This window comes from Capsicum annuum, chromosome 7 (assembly GCF_002878395.1).
Source record: "Capsicum annuum cultivar UCD-10X-F1 chromosome 7, UCD10Xv1.1, whole genome shotgun sequence".
NCBI classification, from domain to species: Eukaryota; Viridiplantae; Streptophyta; class Magnoliopsida; order Solanales; family Solanaceae; genus Capsicum; species Capsicum annuum.
This window is the reverse complement of record NC_061117.1, coordinates 1,573,720-1,596,764: the sequence shown is the minus strand read 5'-3', so window position 1 is coordinate 1,596,764 and position 23,045 is coordinate 1,573,720. Positions and strand designations below refer to the sequence as shown.

The following is a 23,045-nucleotide window of genomic DNA, read 5'->3' as shown; positions in this document are numbered from 1 at the left end:
ATTAGTCAAAGTTCATTTAATTTAACTTTACTAGAAGTAAAATATGACGTGTAAAAGCGAACGAAAAAAACATTAAAACAATTTTTTCTTTCTTTATTTTCTTAGTTATTGCTAATTGAGAGACTTAAATGTACATTGATTTTGCTGCTATAATTTCCTCCAAAGTCAAACAAAAGAAGCCTTGCATTTGATGAAAGATCATTAAGAAATTACCTCACCCTAACCTCCTTTAATTTATTTTTTTAAGTAATAAACCATAATTTAAATATTTTAATCAATATGATGAATCATGAAAGAAAAATGGCTTGTCATTTATACAAAGATTTAATTGCCTAATTTTTTTTTAAAATTTTATAATCTCAATCCTTTGTGTGCATCCCATTAGAAAATTGAATTACATTAATTTCATGTTTTAGATGTTCAAAAACAATATAAAAAATATATAAATCTGAATCCTTCTTATATTAATATGATGACAAAATATATTTATAAATCTGTCGAAATTAATATAGTTTTGACTCTCTTAAAGTGAAACATGACAAATTAATATAGTTTTGACTCTCTCAAAGTGAAACCTGACAAGTAGAAACGAACGAAGGGAGTATATAAAATAATGTTTCCTTTTTAATAAAAGCATTTTTTTTAATCAATCTAATGTATCATGAAAGAGAAATGGCTAGTAATTTATTATCAAAGATTTAATTGCCTAATTTTTTCTTTATATATATGCTATTCATACTTTATATATATATGAAAGATTTATATTATTTATACTTTTTATAATTCAATTCCTTTGTGTGCATAATTTTTATTTTTTTTTAATCAATCTGATGTATCATGAAAGAGAAATGGCTAGTCATTTATTATAAAGATTTAATTGCCTTAATTTTTTTTTAATAATCCAATTTCTTTGTGTGCATCTCATTTACATTTCTTAACTATATAGTCTTTCTCAATTTTCCTTTCAGTAAATTTGACCCTGCAGGTTCCTTTTTCTAGCAAAATTCATTAAATGCCTCTACAATTTTTAGTGTCTTTATTACAACACCATTTGCTTATTTCACATTTTCATCAATTTTCCTCACTGAAAAACTCAGCCTTTATGACTCTTATGTTCATTTGTTGATGTCAAAAATCCAAAAAAGTTTGAATCTTGGTGAGTTTTTATTATTGTTTTCTTGAAAATATGAATTGAATTCTTGATAAAATTCATTAAGAATGTGTTCTTTCACTGAAAGTTTGAATCTTTTGAGTCTGTTTTCCATTCTGTTGTTGTCACAAATCATAAAGTTTGAATCTTGATGTGTTTTTATTGAAAACATGAATTTGATTCTTGATAAAAATTTGATGAAAGTTGTGTTGTTTCACATTTTTTTATCCATTTTCTTACTGAAAGTCTGAATCTTTTGAGTCTGTTTTTCCATTTTGTTGTTGGTTTTCTGTTGTCACAAAATCATAAAGTTTGAATCTTGATATGTTTTTCTTGAATTTTTGGGGTCTTGTTAAGATTCATGAAAGTTGTGTTCTTTCACATTTTGATCAGTCTTTTGAGTCTCTTTTTCCATTCTGTTGTTGGTTTTCTGTTGTCACAAATCATAAAGTTTGAATCTTGATTGGTTTTTCTTGAAGTTATGAGGTGGGGTCTTGTTAAAAATTCATGAAAAGTAGTGTTTCTTTTGCATCTTCATCAATCTGAAAACACTTAAAGATTGAACCTTTTGAGTCTGTTGCCATTGGTGTTGTTCATTTTCTAGTGTCACAAAGCCAAAAAGATTGAATCTTGATGAGTTTTTCTTGTAGTTTTCTTGAAGTTATGAAGTGGGGTCTTGTTAAAATTTCATGAAAGTTGTGTTCTTTCACATTTTCTAGTGTCACAAAGCCAAAAAGATTGAACCTTTTGAGTCTATTTTCATTGGTGTTGTTCATTTTCTAGTGTCACAAAGCCAAAAAGATTGAATCCTTTGAGTCTGTTGCCATTGGTGTTGTTCATTTTGGCCAAAGAGATTGAATCTTGGGTGAGTTTTTCTTGAAGATATGAATTGGGTACTTGTTAAAATTCAAGAAAGTAATGTTCTTTCACCATCAAATCACCCATTGTACCTTCTTCAACCACCTCCACCACCACTTGTTATACATGATTCTAATGGTGGTAGTGGTGGTGGTCTTTTCAATTTGAATAACAAAGTTAGTCCAACTATACTTCTTGTCATCATAATTCTTGCACTTATCTTCTTCATATCTGGTTTACTTCACCTACTTGTTAGATTCCTATTAAGGCCAACAACTAGAGATCCAGATGAATTAGACAATGTAACAGCCTTTCAAGGTCAATTACAACAACTTTTTCACCTTCATGATGCCGGTGTTGATCAATCTTTTATCGATACACTTCCTGTATTCAATTACAAATCCATCATTGGTGTTAAAGATCCTTTCGATTGTGCAGTTTGTTTATGTGAATTCGAACCCGATGACAAACTTAGATGGCTACCAAAATGTAGCCACGCTTTTCATATGGAGTGTATTGACACTTGGCTTTTGTCACATTCAACTTGTCCTCTTTGTAGAGCTAGTCTTTTGCCTGATTTCTCTTCATCATCATTAAACAACAATCATACTTGTTCACCTATTGTCTTTGTTCTTGAATCCGATAGTGGAAGTTCAAGAGAAAACAACAGCAACAACAACAACAACGTTGTTCCTTATAGTCATGAGTTGTTGTTTGACTCATTGAGGAGGAACAATTCAATTTCAAGATTGAGTTTGAGTAGTTCCCTCTTTGATGACCACAACATGAGTGTCTCTGATGTTGTTGTCGTCGCGAAATCTTGTGATGAAATCCACGCAAGAGATGGTGAGATTGAAAAAGTAGTGCAAGTGAAACTTGGGAAATTCAAGAATGTTGATATACGAGATTCGAGTGATGACAATGAAGAGGGAAGTAGCAATAACATTGATTCAAGAAGGTGTTTTTCAATGGGATCATTTGCTTATATACTAGATGAAACAACAAGTTTACATGTTCCTATTAGGCAAACATCATCAAAGAAGCAATCAATTTACAAGCCAAATCATAGACAAGCAATGTCTGAATGTGGATGTGATGATTCAATAAGGGAATTCAATGGATTTGAGGCATTCAAATTCGCCGAAAATCCAATGCAGAATATCAACAATCAAAACAAGATTATTGAATGCAAAAGAGAGAGCTTTTCAGTGTCAAAGATTTGGTTAAGGGGGAAAAAAGATCATGAGAATGCCAATTCAAGAAGGGCATTTTCGTTCCGGCTACCTACTATCAGCCGGACTATCCCAATCGCAGCACAGCCAGATGGCTCTGCCGCGACCGAGAATGGTGGTACTAGGAGGACAACCTCAGAGATTGATGTTGTTACATGGGAAAAAAATGAAGGATTTGATGAAGAAAATCAATGTTACAATAGATTGGAATATCAACCAAAAACACCATCTTTTGCTAGAAGAACACTTCTTTGGCTTATGGGAAAACAAAACAAAGTTGTTCACTCATCTTACTCATCAAATCTCTAGTCTTTAGTTTTTGGACTCTTCAAAAATGTCTATGCGCGCGTGTCGGATCCTCAAAAAACAGTGTATTTTCGAAGGATCCGACACGGGCGCGACAACATTTCTGGAGAATCCATGCAAGTTACTTAGCTCAACACAACATTTAGCATATTGAATATGGCCTTCAAGAGTAAATTATGATTATAGATGATCAATTTTATTGTTTTCAATATCTAGCTTAGTGTAATTTTTTTTTAGATTACTATATTAAATTTTCAAGATATTTTGCAATTTATTTTACAGCTGTTCTTTGTTATATGTATTTATGAGGTTGTTTTGGTAGTAATGTGTTATAAATGATACATAGGGTGGTAGTTGTGGTCACAACAAATAAATAAATTTGCATTCAAGAAGGATAGGTTAGGTTAAATTTTGAAATTGTTACCACTTTTATGTTCAAATTTTAAAGAAATATTCATAAATTTTTGGTGATTTAATTTTAATAGTACTTCAAGAAGGAAAGAATATAAATATTCGCTCCGGTTTGATAATAGATTTTGAAGTTGAAACCTAAAATTTGAATATGTTAATGGATATGCATTTTATTTGGAAAGAAATTGAACTTTTGATTTTTAAAATGTGATCTAAAATCTATGATAAAACAGATAGATATTCAAAATCCGATTCGAAATTTATGATAAAAACTTAAGAATAAAATATTTGATTATATTGCCAATTTGTGTGCAAGTTTTCTCTTATACTTACAAAGAATGTTTTTGATTTCATGTTTAATGATGTTTGCATTGTTGGAAACTTGATCATCTTTTGCAATTCTCCCTAGGAGGGATTTAGAATTTTTAATTTTTGAGTTGTGGATCATAATTATTTTTGCTTATCGGATTTTAAATAGACCGTTAAATACATATCAAAAGAAAAATACAGGATTTAAGATAAAATTATCGAATTTTGCCGAACGCTTAACTATAATTGATTCTCACTTCACGAGTTAGTCTATTAAGCTAGGCTTAAAGTCCATTTTCTTAATATGACATCGAGCTCGACTCTTGGTCACTCAATATTTGGAGTTTCATATTATATTATCCATGCACCAGATATTAATTTCGAGAATATTAAGTCTGTCACGTTGGTTGAAGGAATTGATTATTCTCGTTATATGATCTTAAATAACTCTCATCTCGTAAGCTAACTATTAGAGTTGAATAACGAACTAGAATTATCGGTCAAACGACATCACCACATATTGCAAAAAAAAATATATATATATCTAAATCAAAAGTAACCTACCAAGTATAACAATATTTATTAATTTGATATAAATAATTGAATTTATAAATCTTGGTCGTAATTAGAGAGAAATATTAAATTACTACTTGCAAAGTGTGTATAGAACATGCCCTTTCATGGGTAAGTGTGTGCAGAACATGATCTTTCATTTATTTATTTATTTATTTATTTATTTGTTGTGTTTATAACAATAAAGTCATAAAATTATTTTTATTAAATTAAAATAGTTGACTTTATCTACTATAATAATAAAGCAACAGAACTATTTTTTTTTAGAACATTAAAAATATTTTATTAATTCTTCCATGAGACTTTGCCCACCTTTATAATTGTTCAACCTTGGAAAAAATTAATTAGTCCTAATGAGTAGTTGCACTCTTGACTTAATATTTCTTTTTTTAAATGAAACATAAAAAATAAACTTGACTAATGATTATGGTTAGGTGTTTTATTAGCTCGATTAATTCAGATTTGATTCAACTAAATTTATAATTTGGGGAAACACTCTTTATGATCGAATCTGTAATTGTTCGTTAAGAATTAAGAAATCTCAACTGTCTCACCGATCACCACACATATCAATGGAGGCTATATACGTTTAGTTATAGTTTTTTCGATTGAACCCTAACCCTCGTGTATTCAGAAATATTTATGACTCAACTAATTCAAATTGAAGTTGTGTTGGTTTCGTAAGAGTAAATCTTTTTTTTTTTTTTACTATTTTAGAACTCGAACACGATATTTTTAATTAGGAATATAACGATTTGATAATTTCACCACATATCTATCGATGCGACTTATAATAACTAGGGGTGACATTATAATAAAATTATTATTTTATTTATGAATAAAGATGTGTTTCATCAAATATGAACAAATAAATATTAATGGATGATGTTATTATTTGTCACAGGTACAGTTAAGAGTTGCTGTCTTGGTTTTATATATTATGTCTAATTAATATTTTAGACACCTCATTATTTTTGGTCCCATATAATAAAAAAGAAATAATATCCATCTATATTTAGACCATTGATAAAATAAAAAATATTTAAAATATTATTAGTGATTTAATTTTTTAAGATGTTGATCATTAAGAAATGAGGTGGAAAGGATTAGATCTCTTAATTCACTTTAATTAAAAGTTTTAGATTCGAGTTTTGATAGATTAAAACTTTCTAGTTTATGTAATTCGATAAGTTTTATAATGCATAACTCTGAATTAGTCGACTAAATAGATAGAATTTATTAGTACTTTCTTATGGAAGTTCGAAATTAAACTCGACATATTGAATTGTTTAGTTTTGTTAAAAACACGATGGACTAGGTCAAAAATAACCCAAGAACTCATTATTTTTTTCACTAAATTTGTGCATCGTGAGACTATCTGAGCTAAACTCCACTTCAAAAGACATTTTAGACTATATAAAACAGTGACGTAAAAAATATCTCAACATGCAATAACTAGACAACTTTGCTTAAACTGTTGGAACAAATATGTGGAATCTATTATTTGATTTACAATGAGAATTAACTGAAACTTATACTTCAACTGACTATCAGATCTGCCCACAACAGATGTCTACGACCCACTAACATGAAAAATCACTAATCATGAGTCAGGACAGATCTCCAACGTACTCAACAGTCACAAATCTTATGAATCAATCAAGTGAGATATCGAATGTCAGTAGCGTTCCCTTGTATTTGGAGCATGACAAATTTGATATATTTTCTATAAAAAAAAATTATATTTAGTATATATAAGAATAAAGGACCAAAAACAAAAAAAATCCGTCAGGTCAAAGCTTAGGGTCACTTGTGGATTAATTAGTTTTGTTTTCTAATTATAGCAAGTGCTTTTTTTTTTTTTTTTTTGGTGTTTTTTGATTTATCATGTGTTTGAAGTAATATAATTTGTCCTTTCTATTATCGTGTATATATATATATAAAAGAAGCAGCTATGACAAAAAAGTACACATGAGTTATATAAATAATGGAAATTGAATTTCAAGTTTAACTACTTTATTTTTTGTTTTTTCACATTTTAATCCCCACTCACTAACAAAAGATTGAAAAAAGTTGGTAAGAGCGAATCGGAAAAAACACATTTAAAATATTTTAATTTTTGAAATTTTATATCTGAATTGTCACGTGTGTCAGTTTCATACTTAAGCTATCACAAATTATTTATTAAAACACATTTCAACCATTAAATGTTTGAGTTTCATACAAAACCTTTAGGCAGAATATCTAATAGTTTAAACGCATTTTAATAAATAGTTAGTGATAATTCGTGTAGAAAATTAATGCATATGATAGTTTAGATATGAAAATTAAAAAACGAAGATATTTTGTATGTGTTTTTGACCATTAACTCATTTAACAATGAATCATCTAGAAAGAGGAAACAAGCCGCTAAAACATATATGTAGAGTTTTTAGAAGTAATCACTAACGATCATGGTGAAGCGATAAATATTCTGCATTCTTAATCAGATGCCTAACAACTTGTTTGGATGGAGTTACATATTTAAACTTTAATCTTATAAAAAAGAATGTGTAGCCTCGCTAGAATCTAACAAGGTTATTATTAATGAATTTTAGACCTATTCTCAATTAACATACGCGATTCATTCTGATAGACATTATAACACACCAACTCTTTTCACTTATTTTATCGACCGCGTCTAGATTAGATCAGAGTCTTGAATGCATGAGTAATTTGTGTACACGAGTGTTATTGCAACTACAAGCAAATTTTTTTTTTAAAAATAAGTATACATCAGGAGATCCCCGAATAGGCCATGGAGAAAGAAAGATAATACATCATCACTATATATACTTGGGATGAATACATAAAATACAATTTTACATCAAAGTCGAAATCTTTGATTCTCCTTTACTACTAAGTACATCAAACCAAACCAAGATGTATGTCATCCGATCCGACCTCAGGCTCTTTCTTATAGGCCTATTTGATTCTCTGGCCGTAGTTCTTTAGGTGGTATTTCGAGATCAAATTCCTCCCAGAAACATGTCGTTCGACCCGACCTCAGACTCTTTCTTCCAGACCTGTTCGATTCGATCTTTGACCGTAGTTATTTAGGTGGTATTCCGAGATCAAATTCTTCCCAGAAACACACGAAACAAAGATATGATTGACTTTTAAGGGGAAACTTGAAAGTCAATAAAACCCAAAGCTCTAGCAAGCTTCAAGAACAAGAAGCATAAATATATGTATAAATAACATAAATACCAACCCTTTTTAGAAGTAATTACACTCTCTCCCACTTTTTAAATAACTTTACTCTCTCTCCCTCTTAATATACATAACATAGCCAACATAGACATAGCCTTTGTGTATATGTTGGGATTTTTGTAATATGTTTCGGGAATTAGGATTTTTTGTTATATTAAAAACATAAGTTGTGTATTTGTGTAATTTTTAGTAAATATATAGCCAAAAGCCCAATTCCAAAGAACTTATCAAGCCTCATCTCTCTTTTAGGCAAGATTACCAAGGCCCAAAGTAGGCCCAATAACAAAAAGCCCATGGTTTCATAGACAGTTGAATCAATTGGCACTATATAACTTGAGGGAAATGCTTTCCAAGTTGTGAAAATGTGATAGGCCCAAGCCCACTAGTGTATTGAATATAGGCCCAACATAGCATCCACATAAAGCTACTTGGGCTCTTCTAGGCCCACCACTTTCAGCCAATGTTACATTGGCCACTAAGTCTCCTAATGAGTTACCCCAAGCAAGAACAGTTAGGCCCAATATTGATGGGCTTATACCAAGTATTAGGCCCATTGAAACCAACAAAGAAATAAGCTCTTCAGCCAAGATATAAGTCCAAGTAATACTCATTAGAAAACCAAGCCCAAGCCATAAAAAGTTGAACTTCTTTGGTGGGTTAAGCCCATCACTAGTGAAAAACACAACCACCCCACAAACAAGCCCAATAAGCCCACTAACTTGAGGGAAATGCTTTCCAAGTTGGGAAAATGTGATAGGCCCAAGCCCACTAGTGTATTGAATATAGGCCCAGCATAGCATCCACATAAAAGACATGTCAACACTCAACAACTAGCCAATTTTGCTTCAACTATTGGATCAAATCTATCGGCATTTTCTTATGGAAGTTACGTTGAAAGTTAAATTCGACACATTAAACTGTCTAGTCTTGTTAAAAATACGACGGACTAGGTCGAAATAACCAAAAATTCACGTGGGACTATCTGAGCTAAACTCCACTTTAAAAGACGTTTTAGACTATATAAACGGTGACGTAAAAGATATGTCAACGCTCAATGACTAGATAACTTTATTTAAACTGTTCGATCAAATATGTGGAATCTTTGATTTGATTTATAATAAGAATTAACTGAAACTTATACCGTAACTGACTATCAGATCTGCCCACAACAGATGTCTACAAGTCAATAACATGAAAAATCATTAATCACGTGTCTAGACAGATCCCCGACGTACTCAACAGTCACAAATCTTATGAATCAATCAAGTGAAATATCGAATGTCAGTTTCATCCCCTTGAATTTGGAGCGTGACAAATTTGATATTGTTTCTATTAGAAAGTTTTATATTATTATTATAAGAATAAAGGACCCAAAAAAATAAAAAAAATCTGTCAGGTCAGAGCTAGAAATCTGGATTAGGGGCCTGATAGGTACAGGTTTTAGTTGAGGGGTCTAAGTGAATTTTCGAAATAACTTTAAATGGCTGCCGATGCCTTTGCCCCTAAAGAAACAACTATGACAAAAAAGTATACATGGTCGTATAAATAATGGAAATTGAATTCCAAGTTTAACTACTTTATTTTTTGTTTATTCACATTTTAATCCCCACTCACTAACAAAAGATTGAGAAAAATTAGTAAGAGCGAATGATAAAAAATACATCTAAAATATTTTGATATTTAGAGTTTTATATCTGAATTGTTACGTGTGCGAATTTCGTACATGGGCTATCACTAACTATTTATTAGAACACACATCAACTGTTAATTGTGAGTTTCATACTAAACCTTTAAGTAGGATATTTAATAGTTTAGACACGTTTTGATGAATAGTTGATGATAGTTAACGTAGAAAATTAACACATCCAAAAATAAAAATATTTTATGTATGTTTTTGATCATTAACTCATTTGGCAATGAATCATTTAGAAAGAGGAAACAAGACGTCTAGACATATATGTAGAGTTTTTTAAAAGTAATCACTAACGATTAAAATATTCTCCATTCTTAATTAGATGCCTAACGACTTGTTTGGATGAAGTTACATATTTTAACTTTTTAAGTCTTATAAAAAAATAAAATGAGTAGCCTCACTAGTATCTAACAAAGTTACTATCAATGAATTGTAAAGTTATTCTCAATTAACATATGTGATTCATTCTGATAAACATTATAACACACCAGCTCTTTTCACTTATTTTATCGATCGCATCTCGATTAGATTAGAGTCTTGAATGCATGAGTAATTTGTGTACATGGGCATGATTGTAAATAAAAATAATTTTTTACTTAAAAATAAGCATAGATCAGGAGATTCCCAAATAGGTCATGGAGTAAGAAAAGATAACACATCATTAGTATATATACTTGGGATGAATACATATAAATACAATTTTACATCAAAGTAGAAATCTTTGATTCTACTTTACTACTAAGTACATCAAACCTAACCAAGATGTATGTCGTTCGACTCGATCTCAGACTCTTTCCTGTCCTATTTGACTCTCCAGCCGTTGTTATTTAGGTGGCATTCCGAGATCAAATTCCTCCCAGAAACACGTCGTCCGACCCAACCTCAGACTTTTTCTTCCCGACCTATTCAACTCTCTGCTGTAGTTATTTAGGTGGTATTCTGAGATCGAATTCCTCTCGGAAACACACGAAACAAAGATATGAAAGACTTTTATGGGGAAATTTGAAAGTCAATAAAGCCCAAAGCTCTAGCAAGCTTTAAGAACAAGAAGCATAAGTATATAGCCAAAAGCCCAATTCCAAAGAACTTATCAAGCCTCATATCTCTTTTAGGCAAGATTACCAAGGCCCAAAGTAGGCCCAATAACAAAAAGCCCATAGTTTCATAGATAGTTGAATCCATTGGCACTATATAACTTGAGGGAAATGCTTTCCAAGTTGTGAAAATGAGTGATAGGCCCAAGCCCACTAGTGTATTGAATATAGGCCCAGCATAGCATCCACATAAAGCTACTTGGGCTCCTCTAGGCCCACCACTTTTAGCCAGCGTTACATTGGCCACTAAGTCTCCTAATGAATTACCCCAAGCAAGAACAGTTAGGCCCAGTATTGATGGGCTTATACCAAGTATTAGGCCCATTGAAACCAACAAAGAAATAAGTTCTTCAGCTAAGATGTAAGTCCAAGTAATACTCATGAAGAACCCAAGTCCAAGCCACAAAAAGTTGAACTTCTTTGGTGGGTTAAGCCCATCACTAGTGAAAAACACAACCACCCCACAAGCAAGCCCAATAAGCCCACTAATTCCATAAGCCCAAATTCTTGTTTTAGGCCCAATGAAATCCCAAATGAGAATCAATAACAATGGAGCTAAAGTGATTGACACAACCCCAAATGGCTTTGACCATTTCTCTTGTGATACATTTGGTATTGTCAACTTTCTTGGAATATCAAGTGGCAATTCAAGAATATACACAACTTTTCTCAAAACAAAAGCAATTTTCTTTTGCTTTTCACTCTGTATATCATCTTTATTCACCAACAAAGGTACCCTCAATTGTTCACATGACAATTCTTCACCCTTTTTCATGTCACAAACCATAGGCAAATCTAACATATAATCATCAATCATACCCTCTTCACAATTTGAATACTTCTCTTCTCCTCTAACATACATTTCTGATAAAAATATACAACAAATATACACAACGTACAAGAAAAAGAAAGCCAAAGCACCCCATAAATGAATCTTCCCAATAACAATCACAACAAGTAGACAAACAACACAAAGAATCAAGAACAAAACATTCCTAATAAAACTTGATTTCTTAATTTTCCTATCATATTTACTAATTGATATACTTGTTATACCAGCCACTACACTTGAAACAAAAAAAGCACCACCAATTATACTATTAAATCCAATATCATTTGTATCATCATTCATAAAAGAAACTATACTAGAAAATAAATCAGGTGCACCATTACCTAATGATAAAAGTGTAACACCAGCAATTATTGGTGAAAGTTTCAAACTTTTTGATAATCCTTCTAATGAAGAACAAAAATAACTACTAGCAGTATCACCTAATAAATAAAATAACAAAATTAACCAAAGTGCTAACAAAATATAACCAAGAATTTGGCTAAAAGTGCAATAAAAAAGTTGTAAATAAAATATATATCCATTAGGTTTACACCCTTCATGAAATTTAACATAAGTGCATTTTTCTTCTCTAGTAATAAATTTTTCAATACCTTTACAACCAATATCTTTGTTTTTCAAGAAACTATTTTTTGGTGGCTTTATAAAAGTATTATTTAATGAAAAATTGGAATTTGATGAAAAGAAATGAAATGTGAGGGAAGAAATAATAAGAAGGAAGATGATATTGAAGAATAAAGATGGAATCTTGATTCTATACTTAGAGAGAACACGATAAATATCCATTTTTTTTTTTTTTTTTTGTGATATGTGATTTTGGAAAATGAAAATAGTTGGTATGTATATAATGAATTTTTTGTAATTAGGGATTTGTGGGGACATGAGACATAAAGATTCCTTAGTACTGTTTTGATGTTTAAAGCAAAATCTCTTAAAACAAAGAGAACAGGCTGTTTATTATAGTAGTACTATATATTATAAATAAATTAAAAAAAAAAAAAAAGTGGACAAATTTTCAAAATAGAAAGACACGTGCCAAATTGCAAACAACTTGTTTGCTCATCAATTATTATCCTACAAATGTCTAGCTATCACACACAAAAAAATAAAAAATAAAATAGTTTGGTGTATTAAAATTTTCGTAACGATCGAGGTTTGGAGAAAGGTTGTATTCAGTGGCATAGTCAAAAATTTCATTAAGGAGGTTCGAAATCGAAAAAAGTAAATTAATAAACTAGACGAAGGGGGTTGAACATCAATTATATATACATAAAAAATATAATTTTTCGTTGAAGAGGTTCCAATGAACCCCTAGCCATAAGGGTTATCCTACAAATGTCTAAGGTTCGAATGAACCCCTAACCATAAGGCTTTTCCTACAAATGTCTAACTATCACATGCCAAAAAAAGAATCCAATGAGCTAAATCTTTCGTTATAGCGAGGTTTCGAGAATAAGGGTTTATTGTCTTATTTTACATTTCTGTTAGAGACTATTCTCATAGCTTGAACTCATAATCACCGAATCGTATGATAAAAAATAAATATATATTACGTAGTGAACAGTGGCAGAGTCAAAATTATATTATTAATACTTGATTAAAATAATTTTTATGTATATATCGTAGAAATTCTGGCTCCACCTCTGCATGCATCCTATGTGATGTCCTATGTATGTTATGCCACATAGAATATGTATGTCTACTTGTATAACGTTATATAAATTTAAATGTCTACTTATACACATCCAAAAATTAAAAATCATATATATAAGTTGAGAATAAATTAAAGAATATATTTTTGTATTATGTCTAGCTAATAATTCCTTACAAAATGATCCCTAAAATTATTTAATATCCGTAACTAAACGTGGAATAAAATAATCTCATATTTAATCATTAGTGTAAACAAGTTTGGAGTTCACTAAAGTCAATGTGAACTATCATCACAAATACCAAATTAAGAGGTGTTTGAAAATTAACAAAGTCTTGTCAGAATGAAAATGACATTATGAGACAACAAAAAAGATAATGTTACTACTATATAATTTTCAATAATTAATACATACAGCAACAATTTAATTAAGCAATGAACGTAGGATTAATTACTTCTTAATTCCCATAGAACTTTGGCCATGGATATTTTTCTCCTTTTTTCCGGAAAATTTTTTCAGAGTTGAAAATTATGATGTTTGACTATGAAAATTTTAGAAAATAATTTCGGAATTAAATTCCAAAAATAGAAAACAACTTTTTGTTGTTTTCTCTTTTTTCCATTCCAATTTCAATTTTCATTATTATTATATATAACCCAATCTTTAAATTTTTACACAAACCCCTCTTATTAACTAAATTTCGTAATTTTTTTTAAAAAGACCAAATTTAATAAAATAATAAATTCAAGCGGCAATAATTAAGAATTTTTATCAACAAATTTAAGAATATATAAAATATATTTATATCTATCAATCACATTTATTAAAATGTATTTTTCTCTATTTAATCGATTATAGTTGGATAAACTTATTTACCTTGTGTTTGTGATATTTTTATTCAAATTATAGAAGAATAACAATCATAATAATTAGTTTTATGTTAATTATTTTATCAATTGAAGACATATATAAATTATTTTCTCAACATTTGGTTGTATGTTAGTAGGTAAATTAGTAGTTGGGTGATTTTGATATTTTTTTAAAAGTTGAAGGCATAAGATCATATTTGAAAAATATTTTTAAAAAGTCTAATTATTTTTTTTCAAGAAGACATGGCCAAACACAACTCCAACTCCAACTTCATTTTCAACTCCAACTTCAACTCTGGAAAAAAATAATTTTCATGGCCAATCTCAATTTCTAACCGACTTACCTAAAAGTTCGAAAGAGAAATATTTAAAGGATTACATTAAAAAAAAAAAAAGAATATATATATATATATAGTTTTGAGTTTAATTACAAAAGATTTTAATATTTTGAATAATTACTGAAAATTTCCATTTTAAGTCTGTTGAGATACATAATTAACTTTTGATACATTCACGAAAGATATTTTTTTCCGTCGTAAAGATATATAATTAGTTTTTGATATATTTTTATTGATTCTGAATCTATTAAGACACATAATTAGGTTTCAATATATCCAGAAATATTATATAATTAGTTGAATTTTGTATAATTACTTTATTAGGATAAAAATTTATGCAAATATGATAAGTTTTATAATTTTTTTTTTTTTTTGTGCGTGTGATATCAATATTAATATATATGACTAGACAACAAATAAAAAGACCAACATGAAAATCCTCTAGAAGTTACAAATGTAGGAGAATCAAAGTGCACATGTATACTTGGCTATTACACCTCTTTATTTGATCTCCTTGATGATCTAATCGAATCAACAAAAAATGTTATTAAAATAAAAATGAAAATCCTTAATGTATGGAAGATTTTCCACTATTGATTTATTATTATTATATATATTATATAGTTGTACGTTTGTATTATGAAAGGTTGTGATGGAGTGATAAATATTATTTTATTTTTAATTAAAGGTTTTGAATTTGAGCTTTCAGTACAGAGTCTGAATTCTGAGTTCGATTCATGGTATAAAGTTACTTTTAGTATGCAGTATGGTCCGTTCAAATTCTCTTCGGTAAAAAGTTATACTATTTATATATGGTTAAAATTATATTTTATGTGTATATAATAGGTGTTGAACCCCCTCGACTAATTCATATGTTTACTTCTAAATCTCTTTAGTAAAAGTTCTGACTTTGCCACTGTTAGTATGAAGCGCTTTACCCTTAATATGATGCAGGAGTTCTAGTGAATCGAGATCCAAAATAAATATTGATCAATCAAATGAGAAACAAATCAAAAAAATTTAATTGTACATTAATTTAGTGATAAGACATCAATTATAAAACACTTTTCGTTAAAATTTTGTATCCGTCACTGATTATTTAATTTAAAATTTTATAACGAAACTTCAGTATTACAATGTTTATTTTTAAAGTATATAGGCTGAAAAGTGATCAATAAACGCTATTTTAATGTTTTTTTTTTTTCTCATTTTCATCCAATTTATTCTTTAAAAATCATATTATGAAGGCAATAGTGACTATTTTTGAAAGATAAGAAAAATTGTCTTTAGGAGATAAAGACATAGATTAATAGTAAATGTGTTTAAAAGATAAAGCTGAAAAGTGATCAGTAAATATTATTTTAATATTTTATTTCCATTTCCATTAAACACTTTTATCTTTAAAAGATTATAAAAGGAAAGTGATAGAACTTTATTCAACTAAAATACAAAACAAAATGCTGGAGTTTTTAGGCATAGGTAGGATTGGGACACAATGGCGGCTAGTGATATATATTTATATCTTTTTTTTTTCATGTGATATTTGATATTAGCATTAAAATCTGATTAGTTCGAATTTTTATTGGATAAGGCCCATTTGAGGATAGTGTTCTCTATCAAGAATTTTTTATATTCAGGACTCGAATTTGAGATATCTGATTAAAAGAAAAATAACTCTATCCGCTACACGATATCCTTTAATGGTGATATTATATGTATATTTTTTTCTCATTTGATATTCGGTATCTACATTGGAATTCGATTAATTCGAATTCACGCCGTGTGAGGCTCATTCGGGAAAAACGCTCGCTATCAAATATTTTTTAAAACTCAGAATTTAAACTCGAGATCTCTAATTAAGAGAGAAACAACGTTCTCATCCGCTGCACCACGTATTTTGATAGTGATATTATATGTATATTTTTTTCTCATCTAGTATCCGGTATCTACATTGGAGTTCGATTAATTCGAATTCGCGCCGTGTAAGGCTCATTCGGGAAAAGCGCTCTCTACCCAAGATTTTTTCATACCCACAACTCGAACTCAAGATCTCTGATTAAGAGAGAAACAACGTCCCTATCCGCTACACCATGTGCTTTGATGGTGATATTATATGTATAGTTTTTTATCATCTTGTATCCCATATCTACATTGGAGTCCGATTAATTTGAATTCGCGCCATGTGAGGCTCATTCGGCAAAACCGCTCTCTACCAAATATTTTTTCATACTCAGAACTCGAACTTGAGAATCCGTTGCACCACGTGCTTTGATAGTGATATTATATGTATATTTTTCTCATCTGGTATTCGGTATCTACATTGAAATTCGATTAATTCGAATTCGCACCATGTGGGGCCTATTCAAGGAAAGTGCTCTCTACCCAAGATTTTTTTCATACACAAAACTCAAATTCAAAATCTCTAATAAAAAAAATAACCCTATTCATTGCACCACGTGATTTGATAGTGATATTATATGTATATATACTAAAACACAAGTCATTATTTCATACCCCACACCCTTCAATATTGGGACTAGGTTCAACCTTCTATTTCAAATGTTTTTTCCCCAGTTGGATGTAAATTCCCCTAGTTGTGCCCTAGAAGCTTGGACCACATGCTACCCAAAATAAAAGACTATTATTATGTAGTCTTTTTACGAGCAGTTTCAGAATTTTTATTAAATTTTTTAAAAAAAACTAAGAGGATTTAGCATTTACGATCAAAACAGATCTAAAATTTAAAATTTATAAATTTTTATGGGTAAAATAAAATTTACTATAACGGCTGATGGGGTAGCATTCATAATCAAGAAGGGTGTGTTTGGTATGATGGAAAATATTTTTTATGGAAAATGTTTTCTTGGTAAATATTTTTCTGAAAAATAAGTTGGTTTTCTACGTATTTTCTCATGTTTGATTTGTGAGTGAAAAATATTTTTTGAAAATTATTTTATGGTGTTAGGTTGGTGAGTAGAAAATATTTTTTAGAAAAATATTTTCTAATGTTTGATTGATGAGTGAAAAAATATTTTTTTAGAAAATACTACTAACTGTTAACTAGTATATCAGTGTCTCTAGCAACTCAACAATTTGTAAGAACTAATTTAAGCATAGCAAAATCATATTAATATCGAATACTAAAATATGACAATTACTAAATTTAAGAAACTATTAATTAGCAAATATAGGAGACACTTCAAACAGTGAAAAATCGAACCAAAATACAGTAAAAAATATTTTTGAGTAATGTAAATTTTTGAGAAATGTGAATTTTTTGAGTCATGTGAATATGAGTATTGTTGGAGTGGGGAAGAAGGGTGGGGGTGGAGGCATAAGTCTTATTTGTCATTTTTCGGAAAATAGAGGAAAATGAGTTATCTTGAAAAATGTTTTCCCAATATTTTACTACAACCAAACAAGAGAAAATAGGAAAATATTTTTCAGAAAACATTTTCCATCATACCAAACACACCCGAAGCCTACAAAGTTTTAACAATCTCTTTCTCAGCCAGTAGATTAATAACACACTTTATTAATGGGTTCACAACTTATGATTCCTATATATTTTACTAGATTTTCTCAATATAAATACAAGATCCATACGAAAGTTACTGGATTTTCGAAAACCCCTATCTATCCTCCAAAATCTGCCCCTATCTACGATATAGATATACCTAAAAAGGAATTTGACCTTATATGTATAGTATAATTTTCTGGCGAAGAAGTTCGGATGAGGTTATAATACCTCCTAGTTCCGCCTCTGACTCTTGTACCCTCTTATTTTTTTTTATATACAGTATTATTTAAAGTTTCGGTTCATCCATCAAGATAATTATTCAATAAAATAAATATTTCTCTTTTATATTTACTTAATTTTCTTACTCGAGAGCCAGAACGAACATGCCTGTTGCTTACTGTACTGGACCTTCGATCAGATATTCTACCTTTGTTGAATCTGAACCAACACCCTGCCCACATTTGCTGATAAATTTTCCTTTAGGGGGCGGGGTGTACAAAGCTAAGTTGCACAGACTTTTTATTTTTGATGCCGCACTCGTTTTGGATTCTTCAATAATACATTAATTTTGGCAAATTCAACGCGTATTTCATTGATGTTTTTGACGAGTTCGAGCAACATAACTAGAAAGCACTAGGATGGAATTAAAAAGGTTAATATATTTTTGATTTTTTAAAATGACAAATAATTTGAAATAATTTTTTAAATTAAAGTGTCAAATGAAAAAGACTTGAGGGAGTAAAATGTAAATTTAAGTGACGTGAAATAATGAAAGACTTTATAGATCCTTACAAAAATAATAATGCATATAAAGTCCAATAAACTTCCAAGAATATCCATGAGATTGATATTGACTTTACATTTATTAAAAAAACAAAAATTATTTTAGTTGTAAAGTATTATAAGAATAGTATCTATCAATATCATGATCCTAACAAGATGTATGCTTGAGAAGATTTGCATGGATATGATAATTAAATAAATACCAACCTAACAATTTATTATTTGGAAAATTTTTAAGTTTCAATAATATATAATATTAGAGCGGAATAGATGAAATAGAGGTTTGCATTTCGTGTCTAAATGTGTCATAAGAACGTGACGTGAAGCTTTAAAGATAAGTTTTATAAAGTGATTGTCAGATCAGTTATGTTTTATGGGGCAAAATGTTGATCGCTCAGTCATTTAATCTAAAAGATGACTAAATGTATAGTTGTATAACAAATGTATAAAAATTGGTACAAAATTTATAAAAGCACCTAGCAGACCAAGAAGATAACCGAGTGCTTTAATTTCTGGGCGGAACCTTAAGTCTTTAATTTGGGCATCAATATATGTGTTTGAACCTCCTGGACACTCACGATTTCTAAATCCTGGATCCGCCACCGAGGATTAGGAAAAGGTTCGAGACAAGGTGGAAGTGGCCCCCGTGAGCGAATTGAGACCGAGATTATTCTGCAATGTAAAAATGAGAGGCGCAAATGCCTCGATGAGAAGGTATCAGAGGTTGACTATAATGGGTATATGGGGAGGTAAAGGACTATCGAAGAAATATCTGTGAGAGGTAATTAATTAAACAGACATAACAATACATTTGCAGATTACTGATGACATGACCTTAAATCGAAAGATTTTAGAGATCGAAAACTAGAATAGAAACTTGGTAGATAGCCGACTATTGTCGAATTTTCTTATAGTGTTATTTTTATACTACTTTTCTATTATCTTAATTATCTTATTATTCGGTTTTCATTGTCATCTTAACTTAAGTTATCATATTATTTGTTATACTTACTATTCTCTTCTCGATTATTTTTAGTATGAATTCTTCACTATAGTAAACATATCCATAATATTCTTAACTATTAATTTGAAATTTAATGATGAAGAGTTTTTAAAACAAAACAATGTTAGTATTCTTTTTATAAATAGATTAAAAGAATTACAATATAAAATGAAACCTTCTTGAATAATAAATTACCACATAAGAAAATCAAGTCTAATACGTAATGTCTCATAATTAGGATGTCATTTTCAAATTAAGTGACCGATGCAAAGAATAAGGTGTATCTTTTTTATTTTGTCACCAAATTTGATTTTATTTTCTCCCTTTTTTCCTTTTATAACCAACCTTTATTTTTTAATTATTATTTGGATTGTCTGATCATGTCAAGTCACCTTAGTATTAACCGTTAATTAAATATAATATTATCGTTTTTAATTCTCATCTTATTAACTGATTAATAGCTTATTTGATCAAATTTTTAAAATTAATTTATTTTAATTTTTTTTTTTTTTTAATCAAAAGTGCTTCTTTGAAAAGTATTTTAGTGAGAAGTAATTTGTGTTTGATCAATAAAATTAAAAAATAATTCTGAACAACAATTGTATTTTGACAAATTTTAAACTGCTTTTAAATATATTTTTCTCAAAAAGTGCTTTTAGAGAAAAAAATATTATTTTATCTTATAAAATTTACTTTTTTACTCCTTAGAAGTACTTTATTTCTTTCATAAACTTGATCAAATACCTTAATTTTTTTAAAATAAACACTTTTGAAAAAAGAAATAAATTATTTTGAGAAAAATAAACTTGGTCAAATAAGCTATTTAAATCGCAATACTTATTCAAAGACAAAACATGTTAATAGAATATCAATAATTATATATTTTTTTGTTGCGGCGCATGAGGAAGAGGTCAGATATCTTAGAAAGACAATTTTAACTAGTTTTTAGAGCTAAATTAAAATAAATTAATCTAAAATTCTAAAAATAAAATTTAAATAGTAAAAAACAATATGAAAATTACTTTAAAGTTGCAATCCTCCCATAATACATCTTTAAAGATTTGATAAAAAATTTATAAAATTTGATTTTCAAGAAGCAAAATATAACAAATATTTTGAGATGAAGAGAGCATATAAATTGAAATTTGAAAATTAAATATTATCCAAATTGTGTCTATGTTAAATGTCACACGTTGTTGTTTCAATTTTTGTTCTTATATAAATGATATGAACCAAATAATGCAGGTTCTATCAAAATTATTAAGAACACAACACATCAATTAAGTCATATAAAAATCAAATGATGTCAAATATTTTTGAAACTTCTCAAAAAGTCTATATAAATAAGCATGCTATAATTATTTCGATAATTTTTATTTTTCTAAACTTATATCTCGCTAACTGACTAAACCGCAATACTTATTAAAGACAAAATAAGGCAAAGGAGTTTCTAACAGCTACTAAAAATAATGTTATGTAAATTGAAACTTAAAAATTCAGTACCTTTCTTGACTGTCACATAAATATTATTGTGATATTTAAAATCATAAATTTTGAATATTTTTATTTTTTTTATAATCAATCAAATTATGTCATATAAATTATAACTGAAAAAAATATTTTGCCAATTATTTCTGTTTAATGTCACATGATGTTTACGTGTCAATTTTTGTTCTGAAGGGATGATGCAAAAGTGATGTTGTACCCAACTTGTGTAGAAAAATATGCAAGTTGATATTATCTAATTCATAATTTTCCATATAAAATATCGATATACAATCAAATTTTTTTATAAAAAAATTATTTATTTAGATATTTGCTATAATGTAATATTGTTATAAAAAAAATGTAATATAACATGCCAAAAAAAAAAAAAAACGATACAAAAAAGCTTGATTGTTATAGTGAAGCTTTGTGGTTATTTGTTATAAGAAAATATTACTATATGTAAAAACCTAATTAAATTTCGATAAATATAAGATATTTACTCATAATTTTAGGTATACAATGAATTCCAATACTAAAATTTTGAAAAATTAAATTTAATAAGTTTAAATTCTGAACCAGCCTATGATCTTATTTTTTTTAGCAGGTAGCTTGTTTAGTGATAAGAAAATAAAACAAATTTTCAAAGACTTGTCTTAGGGTAAAAGTATATTTCAAGAAAGTTTTTTTTTTTTTAATTAACATGAATATAGCTCATCAATCCTTTTTGGACCAAGTTCATGTACTATGTTTTAATTAAATTAAAAATGTTATCTTATAAGATAGTTGAGTGATTTGACTTATGCATTTTTTTCTCGCGTATAATTATTTAATATTTGAAATTCACTGATATAATTTTAATCTTAATTTTTCTGAAATGGTGGTTTTATTAGAGCAACCCGTCGGACATTTGTTGGACTTTGTGAACGTTGATCGATTATTTTTTAATAAAGCCAGTCTCACACAGTCCACGCCACTTGAATGGGGTGCGGATATAAGCGATTAACTAACTTATAAAATAAATTTATTATATATCTAATGAATCTATTTTTCTTTGTGCATGGATATTTCTTAAATTTTGTTTCAATCTCTTTTAATGATTTACTTTTTTTGTAAGATATATTCATTAATTTGTTTGGTTTATTATTTTATCCTGTAGTAATTGCAGAGTTACAAATTTCTGTATAATAATTTATCCTATCTGTACTGTAATGTATATCTAATTCTAGATTTTCAATGTTATTTATTAAGAAATTCTATGTATTTTATATCTTTATTTTCCATGTATTTGTCTATATTTATTTTTATCTGTTTTTCTAGTAGTTGTATGTTTCTCATATCTTTTTCTAAAAATTCTATGTAATTTATCATGGTAAGTATTTGTAAGAGTAGTTAGGTAGGTATGGTATATAATTTACTCTAGTCATGTAATATTTACCAAATGCTTTTTCTAATATGATTTTTCTTATATCTACTACTTTTCTATCTTTAAGTGCATACAAAATAAGTATTTTAAATTTATCTACCATCACATCAGATAAATAATTATTCATTTTCATAAAATTGCTTTTTCAAAATATTCCCTTCAACCATGTAATAACAAAATATGGTCATCTTAGATTACTATATACTAGATTATTCTTAAATAATATGTTCTTCGGCCACTA

At 28.8% G+C, this 23,045-nt stretch overlaps 2 protein-coding genes across 3 annotated transcripts; one reads left to right on the top strand and one right to left on the bottom strand.

Annotated features, from left to right (window-relative positions):
* The first annotated feature begins 902 nt into the window (after positions 1-902).
* Positions 903-3,804, top strand: LOC107854257 (RING-H2 finger protein ATL13). The gene has a single exon (XM_016699264.2). The coding sequence runs from the start codon at positions 2,035-2,037 to the stop codon at positions 3,547-3,549; it is 1,515 nt and encodes a 504-aa protein (XP_016554750.2). The 5' UTR covers positions 903-2,034; the 3' UTR covers positions 3,550-3,804.
* A 4,586-nt stretch (positions 3,805-8,390) lies between these two features.
* Positions 8,391-12,727, bottom strand: LOC107854237 (cation/calcium exchanger 1). 2 transcript variants are annotated; one of them, XM_047415073.1, is made up of 2 exons: positions 11,336-12,667; positions 8,391-8,777 (listed from the first exon to the last, which is right to left on the bottom strand). In XM_047415073.1, the coding sequence occupies exons 1-2, from the start codon at positions 12,608-12,610 to the stop codon at positions 8,406-8,408; spliced, it is 1,647 nt and encodes a 548-aa protein (XP_047271029.1). In that variant the 5' UTR covers positions 12,611-12,667; the 3' UTR covers positions 8,391-8,405. The 2 variants fall into 2 exon arrangements, with proteins under 2 accessions (XP_047271029.1, XP_016554721.1); XM_016699235.2 differs by lacking the exon at positions 8,391-8,777 and having other exon boundaries at positions 10,426-12,727.
* Between the last annotated feature and the right edge of the window lie 10,318 nt (positions 12,728-23,045).